The sequence below is a fragment of the Oncorhynchus mykiss genome, chromosome 17 (assembly GCF_057628025.1).
Source record: "Oncorhynchus mykiss isolate SJ-2025 chromosome 17, ASM5762802v1, whole genome shotgun sequence".
Classification (NCBI taxonomy): domain Eukaryota; kingdom Metazoa; phylum Chordata; class Actinopteri; order Salmoniformes; family Salmonidae; genus Oncorhynchus; species Oncorhynchus mykiss.
Window position 1 is genome coordinate 3,851,752 of NC_143038.1, and position 12,645 is coordinate 3,864,396.

Below are 12,645 nucleotides of genomic sequence, written 5' to 3' on the forward strand. Positions count from 1 at the left end.
GGGGTCCTACAGAGAGACAGTGGTGCCTCTGTTCTGCCTGTCTGGAATGACATTAGGTCCTCGCCAGGGAAGCCCACATTTAGCACCTGAGCTAGAAGTAGCATTTAGCAAGGAGCTGCTAGCTTGGTCTGTGACAGCACAGCGGGGTTAACAGTAGGACAAAATGGTGGATGTTTTGACTGTGCTGCTATGGATACCTGTAGATATACTGCCTGTACAGATCGTGCTTCTTCATTCCACATCCACAGACACGATAGAGGGGAATGGTTTGTCCTTGCAGGTGTTTGTTAAAGAGAATGTGCTGTGTATATCTATGTATAGCTATATCTAAGCCTCATGTAACATCACAGATGTGAGGCTCCAATCAATCCACCTCTTCAAATCAAAGTGAGTGGTTTTCCTTGGATCTAGCATATGTTTTTGGCAGGGTGAGGTTGATCTATAAATATAGCAAGATGGAACCATAAAGTTGAGTGGGCTATCTACTTAAAGTGATAGTTCACCCAAATTAAAATGTTACATATTTGTTTCCGTACCTTGAAAGCAGTCCATAGACAAGGACAGACTGCTCTTGTGTTGTTAAACTATAAAGCAACAACTAATATTAGCTTGTAATTTGGGTGAACTATCCCTTTAAGTAGATGGACCAGACACGTTTTCCCTTCCCTTGTCATTGATGCAACCACATATGGGATTGCCTTTGATGATGTAATATTTGAAAAGGGAAAGGGGGGATTTTAAATCTTCATGACTGTGGTTTCTAAAGCCTGTAATCATCTGCAGTGTTCAAAGCCTAATAACTCAAAATAACACTTTTTCTCTCCTCCATCCGCCTTTTTTTCCTACTGCTAATTTGAAAGCCAACTACAGTGCAAAGTGAATGCCGCTGAGTTAGTTTAAATGTAGTGAAAGAAGATATCAGTTGGGAGAAATAGAAAAAAATAGGCTTTGAAAAAGGCTATTAAAAAGAAATCCAAATGGTTTTAGATCAATTCCAATAACAACCATTACTTTCTGGGCGTGATTGTGACCCACCCTTTCTGTAGTTAAGTCCTAGCACACTTAAGGCCCTATTTCTGTGTGCCACGCTCCTTTCTTCTCTTCTCTCTCTTTCTCACTGTCTCTGTCTCACGTGCGCGCACACACACACACACACGGAGACACTGTCTCTGTGACTGCATCATCACAGGGTGATGTAAACACCCACTCAGTCCCAGCCATGAGTAGAGTAGCACTGCTGAAAGTAGGGCATCAGCCACTCACTGTGTGTGTGTGTGTGTGTGTGTGTGTGTGTGTGTGTGTGTGTGTGTGTGTGTGTGTGTGTGTGTGTGTGTGTGTGTGTGTGTGTTTTCAAATAAAGTATTTAAAATGTGTGAGCCAGCATGGTGATCAGGACAGGAGTGGCATGATTGAAACAGCGTGAGTGGTGGAGCAGGAAGGCAGCAGGAGGAGAGATGATGGAGAGAGTTGAAAGAGAGAGAGAGAGAGAGAGAGAGAGAGGGTTAAGAGAGAGAAGATAAGAGAGAAGGTTAAGAGAGAGATAGTTAAGAGAGTTGAGAGAGTTAAGAGAGAGAGAGAGAGAGGGGGGGGGTAGACTAACTGATACAATAGCAAAGGCATCACAGACTCAACAAAGCTCTGGAATGAAAGACAGATGCAGTAATAATATTGAAATACAGTTTAAAATCCTAACTGTTGCTGGAGCCAGAGAGACCTTGGTCCCAAAAACACGAATGTCTTTATAAAGGGGAAAATATGCCATTGGACACCATTATCTTACTTTTACCATCATAATATTAGATTGACTACGATTTGTTTTGTTTTACTGCTCTCAAAGGGACAGGGAAGGCAAGACATGATGACACTAAGATATGCCATATTATCGGGACGTCATGTAAGGAAACAGTTATTGAACATATAAATATTCAACAGACTTGGAACAGAATATTCACATGCCTTGGTGATATCTGTCATCAGATGTGCCGTTGCCATGTCAACAGATGGTTAAAACAATGGAACATTTATTTTCACTTCTGGTGGCGAAAATGACTTGATGGATCTGCTGTGAAGAAACCACGTGTGATTAACTATGTGTGTGTGTATGTGTGTGTGTGTGTGTGTGTGTGTGTATAGTACATGTCCCCATGTGTTTGTGTGTATGTATGTGTATGTATGTATGTGTGTGTGTGTGTGTGTGTGTGTGTGTGTGTGTGTGTGTGTGTGTGTGTGTGTGTGTGTGTGTGTGTATGCATGCCTGCTTCAATGTGTGTGTGTATAGTACATGTCCCCATGTGTTTGTGTGTATGTATGTGTATGTATCTGTTTGTGTGTGTGTGTGTGTGTGTGTGTGTGTGTGTGTGTGTGTGTGTGTGTGTGTGTGTCGCCATGAAAGCGATGTCCGCAGCAGGGGGAAACGGATGTTACAGTTACTAAGCCCAGAAACACTTTACAACACGTGTAGGACCTGGAAAACACACTGTGGCTGGGAGGCATGACGGTCGGCATCCGTCTAGTAGCCCCCCAGATGGCAAGAAAAACACACGTATGATTAGGAGTTTAACGGAGAGGGGAACAAGGGCTCATTAAGGTTCCTGCCTTTCTTCGTGGATAAACCAACTAGGCTCGTAATTTAACAATTGTATTGGTATTTACAGATGACATACGAGTTTGTTATTAAGGCACATTAAAGTTCACGTTCCAGAAGACATTTCTGCCCAAAAAATGTATGTTGACATTCAAATGCCTGTCCCTGGAAGTAGTGATGTGTGACAACCGCCTAGCTTCCTGAAACGAGTTGCATTTAATAAGTAATTCACAGACGCACACAAACAACGACGACATCTCCTCTGCCCAGACCAGCATGCTCACACCCCCATCCCTAGTCCCTGCATTACTGTTTGGGACCACCTTATATTGTCCCAATTCATTTTTTCACTCAGTCGCCCATGCTATTTCAATATTTCAATAATAAATCATTCGATTTTTTACAATGATTGTGATGCTAGTTGGGAGGAAAGTTGTTCTCTAGCAATCTGTCAAAGGTAAACATGCAGGGCCTCCCGGGTGGCGCAGTGGTTAAGGGTGCTGTACTGCGAGACTCTGGGTTCGCGCCCAGGCTCTGTCGTAACGGGCCGCAGACGCATGCAGGTACGTACGCACTAAAGGCAAATGGCCGCAACATCCAAGGTTAAATCCTATGGTATCAAACGTACACCAGTTTCTCCTGATGCATGCTAGGCATCATCTTTCCTTTCAATTAGTTTGACCTGGAAACACCTACTGATAACAACACCTGTCACTCTGGGTGATTATTCTACATCTAATATTATCATGACGAGGCTTGTAGAACTTCTCCTCAGAGGTCAATTCTATCCTCGTCAAGGCGCCTGGCGACATCTATTCCCATCTCTCTCTCACACACACACACACAATGTGCAGCAGCAGCAGTTAGTTCATGTATATTATCCTAGGCGCAACAGATATAGACCCTGACGAACCATCACACAGAACAACCAGCAAAAGAGAAGGGCATAGGCAATCTGACAAACAGGCCAATCCGGCATTTTACCTGGCAACCGGAAGGCATTGTAGCGCACATTATCTGGCAACCGCAAGGCATCGTCGATGAAGCATAAGTACCATGCTCTCCACGTTACATTGAAAAGGTCACAGGATCTGTTGTGCCAGTGATAATGGTAAACGCTTCTTGAGGAATACCTGCATGTGTCCCAAATGGCACCCTATTCCCTATATAGTGCACTACAGGACATACAGTTGAAGTCAGAAGTTTACATGCACTTAAGCCAAATACATTTAAACTCAGTTTTCCACAATTCCTGACATTTAATCCTAGTTGAAATTCTGTGTCTTAGGATCACCACTTTATTTTAAGAATGTGAAATGTCAGAATAATAGTAGAGAATGATTTATTTCAGCTTTTATTTATTTCATCACATTCCCAGTGAGTCTGAAGTTTACATACACTCAATAAGTATTTGGTAGCATTGCCTTTAAATTGTTTAACTTGGGTCAAACGTTTTGGGTAGCCTTCCACAAACTTCCCACAATAAATTGGGTGAATTTTGGCCCTTTCCTCCTGACAGAGCTGGTGTAACTGAGTCAGGTTTGTAGGCCTCCTTGCTCACACACGCTTTTTCAGTCCTGCCCACAAATGTTCTATAGGATTGAGGTCAGGGCTTTGTGACCAAGCTTTAACTTCCTGACTGATTTCTTGAGATTTTGCTTCAATATATCCACATAATTTTCCATCCTCATGATGCCATCTATTTTGTGAAGTGCACCAGTCCCCCCTGCAGCAAAGCACCCCCACAACATGATGCTGCCAAAAGTACGATATTTGTCCCCATGTGCAGTTGCAAACTGTAGTCTGGCTTTTTGATGGCGGTTTTGGAGCATTGGCTTATTCCTTGCAGAGCATCCTTTCAGGTTGATGTCGAAACAGGACTCGTTTTACTGTGGATATAGATACTTTTGTACCTGTTTCCTCCAGCATCTTCACAAGGTCTTTTGCTGCTGTTCTGGGATTGATTTGCACTTTTTGCACCAAAGTACGTTCATCTCTAGGAGACAGAACGTATATCCTTCCTGAGCGGTATGACGGCTGTGTGGTCCCATGGTGTTTATACTTGCGTACTGTTGTTTGTACAGATGAACGTGGTACATTCAGATGTTTGGAAATTGCTCCCAAGGATGAACCAGACTTGTAGAGGTCTATATTTTCTTTTCTGAGGTCTTGGCTGATTTCTTTAGATTTTCCCATGATGTCAAGAAAAGAGGCACTGAGTTTGAAGGTAGGCTTTGAAATACATCCACATGTACACCTCCAATTGACTGAAATTGTCAATTAGCCTATCAGAAGCTTCTAAAGCCATGACATCATTTTCTGGAATTTTCCAAGATGTTTAAAGGCACAGTCAACTTTTTTTCTTTTTGTTTTTGTTTTTTGGAGGGTGGATCAGCTTAATATTGTGGAAAGAATGTTGCTTCCAATGTCATTGTCTGCATCATTTCCAATCCCCCATATTTTTTGGGTAAATATATATATCCATACACGCATGAATACATATACACATATATACATACACATACCTATATAGACATACATACTTTTTTAAAGAATATACCTTTATTATTATTCCCCGCAAACCCTTCCGCCGATCCCCCAATTGGAGTAAACTAATAAACACTTCTGCTTCTACCTTCAATCCATACATATTATACACACTCTACAGACACAGTCTACTTTACAATAGTTCTCTCTTGTTTGTTCTTAGTCCTTCCTCTATTTCTGTTTGTAACTGTGCTATTTCACAAACGCTCCGAACCTATATACATTATAGATCCCTTATAGATCCCTTATGCCCTACATTGTTTATCTTGTTATTAGTCCCACCCTTCAGCTCCACTCAACCCCTCCCATCTGTCTCTCAACATCATCCACTTCGGATTTCTACTTGCCATATATTTTTCAACTGTGCTGTGATGCTTCACAAAATAATTGAACCTTCCTATTCTCATAGCTTCTACAGATTGTAAATTAAAAATATTTTTTTTTGCTAAAATAATTATTATATTATTGATTGACTATGGCTTTTCAAATCACCCAGTATTGCTGTCTGCAGCGTTAGTTCCAGGCAAATGTTGTAATTCTTCAGCCATTCCTGGACCTGTGACCAAAAATGAGCTACTTATGGACAATACCAAAATAAATGATCTAATGACTCTGCCTCCTCACAGCAGAATCTGCAGAGCTGGGAAGATTGTATCCCCTATATATATATATATAACATTCTATTAGTTGCAAGAATGTTGTATAGTAATTTCTATTGAAAAATTTGAAGTTTTGAATCCGGCATTGTTTTGCGTATCAATTCATAAACCATGTGCCATGGAATGGGTACATCGAAAATCTCTTCCCAATTATTTTGCAATTTAAATGGCACAGCTGTCAGTTTTTGGGTCCTTAAATTAACTTGGTATTTGTTTTTATTTATCACACTTTTCTTTAACCATTTATGTTCTTTAATACAGGGCCGACAGACAAGTTCCTTACTTTTTTCCCCTTCTACTTGCCTCTTCCATTTTTGTGGTAATGCTGCAATTAATTGGTTGTAATTTTGGGTAGAGCAGACATTTGTGTTAGCTGCATGTGTGACATAACTCCACCAGTCCTATTTATGATATCATTCACTAAATGTATACCTTTTTTAAAAATGTCTTCGATAGATATATATTTTTTAATCAATTAGTATATTTGAATTTAACCACAATATTTGTTGTACTATTTGTTCCGTCCTTTCAGGTGGATTAAACTGAAATTGCAACCAACTTTCTAAGGCTTGTTTAAAAAATAAAGATATTTTGGAGATTATTTCCTTTTCAAATAACTGAAAGTGAGCAGGTGTAATCTGAATAAAGGGGAAAAGGCCCTTCCTTAATATAGGATGAGACATTCGTACCAATTGACTAGAGAACCAGTTTGGATTTAAGTATAACTTTTGTATGGCACAGTCAACTTAGTGTATGTAAACTTCTGACCCACTGGAATTGTGATACAGTGAATTATAAGTGAAATAATCTGTCTGTAAACAATTTTTGGAAAAATGACTTGTGTCATGCACAAAGTAGATGTCCTAACTGACTTGCCAAAACTATAGTTTGTTAACAACTCATTTATGGAGTGGTTGAAAATTAGTTTTAATGACCCCAACCTAAGCGTATGTACAGTGCCTTGCGAAAGTATTCGGCCCCCTTGAACTTTGCGACCTTTTGCCACATTTCAGGCTTCAAACATAAAGATATAAAACTGTATTTTTTGTGAAGAATCAACAACAAGTGGGACACAATCATGAAGTGGAACGACATTTATTGGATATTTCAAACTTTTTTAACAAATCAAAAACTGAAAAATTGGGCGTGCAAAATTATTCAGCCCCTTTACTTTCAGTGGAGCAAACTCTCTCCAGAAGTTCAGTGAGGATCTCTGAATGATCCAATGTTGACCTAAATGACTAATGATGATAAATACAATCCACCTGTGTGTAATCAAGTCTCCGTATAAATGCACCTGCACTGTGATAGTCTCAGAGGTCTGTTAAAAGCGCAGAGAGCATCATGAAGAACAAGGAACACACCAGGCAGGTCCGAGATACTGTTGTGAAGAAGTTTAAAGCCGGATTTGGATACAAAAAGATTTCCCAAGCTTTAAACATCCCAAGGAGCACTGTGCAAGCGATAATATTGAAATGGAAGGAGTATCAGACCACTGCAAATCTACCAAGACCTGGCCGTCCCTCTAAACTTTCAGCTCATACAAGGAGAAGACTGATCAGAGATGCAGCCAAGAGGCCCATGATCACTCTAGATGAACTGCAGAGATCTACAGCTGAGGTGGGAGACTCTGTCCATAGGACAACAATCAGTCGTATATTGCACAAATCTGGCCTTTATGGAAGAGTGGCAAGAAGAAAGCCATTTCTTAAAGATATCCATAAAAAGTGTTGTTTAAAGTTTGCAACAAGCCACCTGGGAGACACACCAAACATGTGGAAGAAGGTGCTCTGGTCAGATTAACTTTTTGGCAACAATGCAAAACGTTATGTTTGGCATAAAAGCAACACAGCTCATCACCCTGAACACACCATCCCCACTGTCAAACATGGTGGTGGCAGCATCATGGTTTGGGCCTGCTTTTCTTCAGCAGGGACAGGGAAGATGGTTAAAATTGATGGGAAGATGGATGGAGCCAAATACAGGACCATTCTGGAAGAAAATCTGATGGAGTCTGCAAAAGACCTGAGACTGGGACGGAGATTTGTCTTCCAACAAGACAATGATCCAAAACATAAAGCAAAATCTACAATGGAATGGTTCAAAAATAAACATATCCAGGTGTTAGAATGGCCAAGTCAAAGTCCAGACCTGAATCCAATCGAGAATCTGTGGAAAGAACTGAAAACTGCTGTTCACAAATGCTCTCCATCCAACCTCACTGAGCTCGAGCTGTTTTGCAAGGAGGAATGGGGAAAAATGTCAGTCTCTCGATGTGCAAAACTGATAGAGACATACCCCAAGCGACTTACAGCTGTAATCGCAGCAAAAGGTGGCGCTACAAAGTATTAACTTAAGGGGGCTGAATAATTTTGCACGCCCAATTTTTCAGTTTTTGATTTGTTAAAAAAGTTTGAAATATCCAATAAATGTCGTTCCACTTCATGATTGTGTCCCACTTGTTGTTGATTCTTCACAAAAAAATACAGTTTTATATCTTTATGTTTGAAGCCTGAAATGTGGCAAAAGGTCGCAAAGTTCAAGGGGGCCGAATACTTTCGCAAGGCACTGTACATTTCCCACTTCAACTGTATGTGCCCTGGACAAAAGTAGTGACCTATATAGGGAATATGGTGCAACTTGGGATCGCAGCCACAATTGTCTTGGCGTGAATGTGTTTTGACACACATCTTCCCGTCGCCCAGTCACAATTGATTCTGTGTGTCAGAACTCAAGAACTATTTAGCTAATTCAGCCACGCTACTGGACAGGAACAATGATAAAAACCCTTCCTGGTCTGTTAGTGTGTCTCTCAGACTGATGCTGTTATAGCGAACACACACACACCCAGGGCCGTGCACAGACCTTTCAGGGGGCAGGTGCTCAGAACGTACCAAATGCCTCAGCAGGCATTTAACAGTTTTGGAGCATAGGCCTGTTTATTCCTGCAACAACACACCCACTCATCATCTTTAGAAATTCTAGGCAAGCTAGTTAAAGTGAATCCTAAAGACAGAGATGATTGACATCGGGAAAAGAGGGCGGGCTATCAGCTGATCACTGATGTTAGTGATTGATGTAAATCTGCTAGTCAGCTAGCTTCATTTATTTTACTGACTGTAATTGACCACTATGTCTTTCTGTCTCTCTCTGCTGTGTATCAGCCGACCAGACTGAATATTGATGATGATGTAAGCTAAATCAAGTGTTAATAAAAGAATTGTACTTTTTTTTATTTAACCTCTATTTAACTAGGCAAGTCAGTTAAAAACATATTCTTATTTACAATGACGGCCTACCAGGGAACAGCGGGTTAACTGAGTTGTTCAGTGGCAGAGCGACAGATTTGTACCTTGTCAGCTCGGGGATTCAATCCAACAACCTTTCGGTTTTTGGCCCAACACTCTAACCACTAGGCTACCTGCCGCCCCCAAAATATGCTGCTGTGGCAGTAGTGTTGATATTTAAACTAGGTAGCTAGCTACAGACACTCGACAGGTGAGCGCATATCTCAAGCCAAGCATGTTTGGATACTGGGAGCGTGCAATCTCCGTACAGGACAGACTGGGAAAAATGTGCAACAGGGCGTGAGAGCTCCGTACAGGGTGAACCTGACACCACGGCACCTTGGGGGCAGTGGCTTCCGAACAACAATGACCAAAAATACATATATACAGTAATTTTGGGGGAAATTATACCACCACCCAAAACGGCTCTTTGAAGACTGGAAGGGGCTTGTCTTCTGAACAGGTAGAGCCCTATATGTGCACTGCAAACACACACACACAAACACACTCCTAGCAGGTCTGTCTTGACATCTTCATCACGTTTCTGTCCTTGGAATGACTTACCATACATTATGTTGTTGTTGTGTAGCCTGAGGGCAAACACACAGACACACACACACACACACACACACACACCGAGAGAGAGAGTTGATGGATAGACTGAGTCACAGCTCCCACCACCCGTAGGAGATAGATGAGAGTGTAGAGGGATGCTATATGAGGACTGAGGAACCTACACTACTGTAGTCTACAGCATATCTCCCATAACAACCATATCAAAGCTACTGTATCCATAGTGACGGGATTATACAGCCCAAACAATGTGATGCAAGGTTTTCCAAATATTGGAACAGCAAAATAGGCTACAACACACCATATATTTTAACAAAAAAAAAAACACAGTCCAGATATCATATTGCTTATATTATTGTGGTAATAATATAATATCCATATTAGTGCCATGGAATTAAATGATTTGGAGACTGCATATCTCTTGACAAAATCAGTCAAAGATTGATTGATTAACAACCGAACAGATGTCAACCTGTAGGCTACTGTAATTTAATTAAGCATAATTTATCCATTTGCCCCTCCAGTGTTTGCTAATACTACGACTATTTCAACAAACAGACCAGTGATCATCTGGGATCCCGGAGCGTGTGGATTTAAACTAAGGCTGTATAGGTAGTGTGGTAGCAATGTTTCAACTTGATTTGGTCTCAATTTGGTGCTGAACTAATGTAGAATGGCGTTCATAATGATCCAAAAGTGTAGGTTATTTGCACAATTTATTGGTTAGAGCCAATAGTTCGCATGTATATGTTTACATTTCTCATTTCCCTCTAATGTAGCGTTTGCATAAACGATATGTGGCTACTCCGATCACCACGCAGTCATTTCCCTGTGGTATTTTCACATGAACTAGTCCATTAAGCGGTTTTGCATTGATACACAATTAGCAAATTATGCGTTTCAAATGGCCATTACACAGTCGTGTGTGTCGCTGAAATTGTTATCTGTAAGGGCAAATAATAATTTCTGACCTATAACAAGCAGTTAGAAGTAAGCAGCCCGGGGCATCGATTTACGCATCTGAAATTACTTTATAGAGTATTTGCTGTGATTAAATATTGCTTGGATTATACCGTTTTGGGTTCAAATTCACACCCAGTGGATTTAAAAAATATATATATTTACAGTAGGCTACACAACGAATGGATTTGAAGGACACCCAATGTGGCATCGTTCAGTTGTCATTCTGTTCCTCTTCATAATGTTTTGGATTTGGAAACATTCCTACAACATCGGACATCTGTCACTCTTTGCGCGGGAGGCTGGGACGCTAGCGACGTCGATGTAACATGTCAGAGTAGCACATCTCCATTTAAAAGGATCTCAATTTGAAAATGAATACAGCCGCCAGAGGTGGTTCGGTTAATTAATTTGAGCGTCTGTGCCCATCCAGTCTACCAAAGCGCCAGGCATAGATAGGTAGACAGGAACAATCATTCAAGCAGCGGTTGTAGCCCATGCAGTCTTCGGCTATGTCTTTATCAGACACTTAAAATGGGCCGTAGGTAAAATGGATATAATAGCTACGTGTAACAGCAGTAGCGCCACAGTCTTACCGGCTGCTGTATGTGACGAACCGTTCCTTTCCCTTGTGGAGGATGGTGCTGTAGCTGAACCTCGCGCTTCATATACTCGCTGCTGCCTTTGTAGCCACCGCCGCCGACCCGGTCTCTCTTCTCCCTCATGTTCGACGCGCCACCGCCGCCGTTTTCCCGTTCTTCCCCGGAATCGAGGCTACTGAAGTTCCACACTATCAGCGTCTGGACCAGCAGCACGGTGAGAGCCGCTATCAAGGCGGAACGCGAGCGGCGGGCCAACCTGCGAGCGCACGAGCCGCCAACCATCTTCACTCTTTGACTGCTAGGACTCGAGAGGAGAAGGTCGGCTAGCCTGCCTCTGCGTAGCGCGACAGACAGCAGGAGCGGAGAGACCACGGGAGTTTTTTTTTTTTTAGATCTTGCTCACGATGGCTAGGAGGAGCATCGAGGAGAGGAGGCAGCACAGAGCCATCGTGTGGTTGAAAGACGTTACGCGCGAGCTCAGGATGTTCACCGAATGTTCTGAGTCACAGCGACGGTAAATTAGAGTCCCCCGTCTGGAATTCTTGTATAAAATACCTCGGCACGAAGCACGTGGGTTATCACCTCACACATGTACGTGATACCCATCCACGACATTTAATGATTAAACAAACAAAAAAATGATATTTTTGGAAACGTTGATGTGGGTGAACACAATGTACCGTTGAACAATATCAGTACCATGGACAGTGCTCTCAGAAAATGTGTATCGCTGCAGCTTCTTACAAATAGAATACAAGCTCACATCCATCCCATGTACTGTAGGCTCCACTAGGACCAACCCTCACCATCCCCTTATGCATTCAATTATTGATGCCACTTCATGTGCATTTCAAACATAACCAATGTACCAAATGACCATAAGAGCTATAAAAGGAGAGTTATTCATGTACAGTATATTGTAGCGACCTTAATCCAACACGTAATGACCTCGCCAAGAAGTTCGGACCTCTTGATTTAACAGTTAAGCTGTTGGCTTGACAGTCGCTGGACCTGTGTTCGAGTCTCGGTGGGGGGATAACCCCAAGTTCACTTCAACATGATTTGATTCATAAGAAAGGGCCCAAGTCTATGCTTACAGCTGTGTATGAAAGGTAGGGAGGAGCTAGGTCTTACAGTAGTATCAAGCCCAAACTTTATACTACAGCAACTTCTTGTAATGGATGTAGAGGATTTCCATCCGTATTTACTCTGTGTACCCCTGTGCATTGTGCTTAATTTTCTGGCAAGCATACCTTCGCTATCTAATTGTCTGCCAAGGCTGAGCTAGTACAGCTACTGGGATTTATAAGGAAGGGAGAACACACACACGCAAATACACACGCGCATGCACAGTAACACACACACACACACACACACACACACGGCTGATGTAGTATCTACTGGGACTACTACATCAGCTCTGTATGCGTGTG

General features: G+C 41.8%; 1 protein-coding gene across 1 annotated transcript in view; it reads right to left on the minus strand.

The window, feature by feature from the left end:
* LOC110495107 (xylosyltransferase 1) overlaps positions 1-11,733 on the minus strand; it is a 118,802-nt gene extending 107,069 nt beyond the window's left edge. The window contains exon 1 of the mRNA XM_036949407.2: positions 11,207-11,733. Within this exon, the coding sequence (XP_036805302.2) occupies positions 11,207-11,494 (288 nt within the window). The 5' untranslated portion in view covers positions 11,495-11,733. The remainder of the gene's footprint in view (positions 1-11,206) is intronic.
* Between the last annotated feature and the right edge of the window lie 912 nt (positions 11,734-12,645).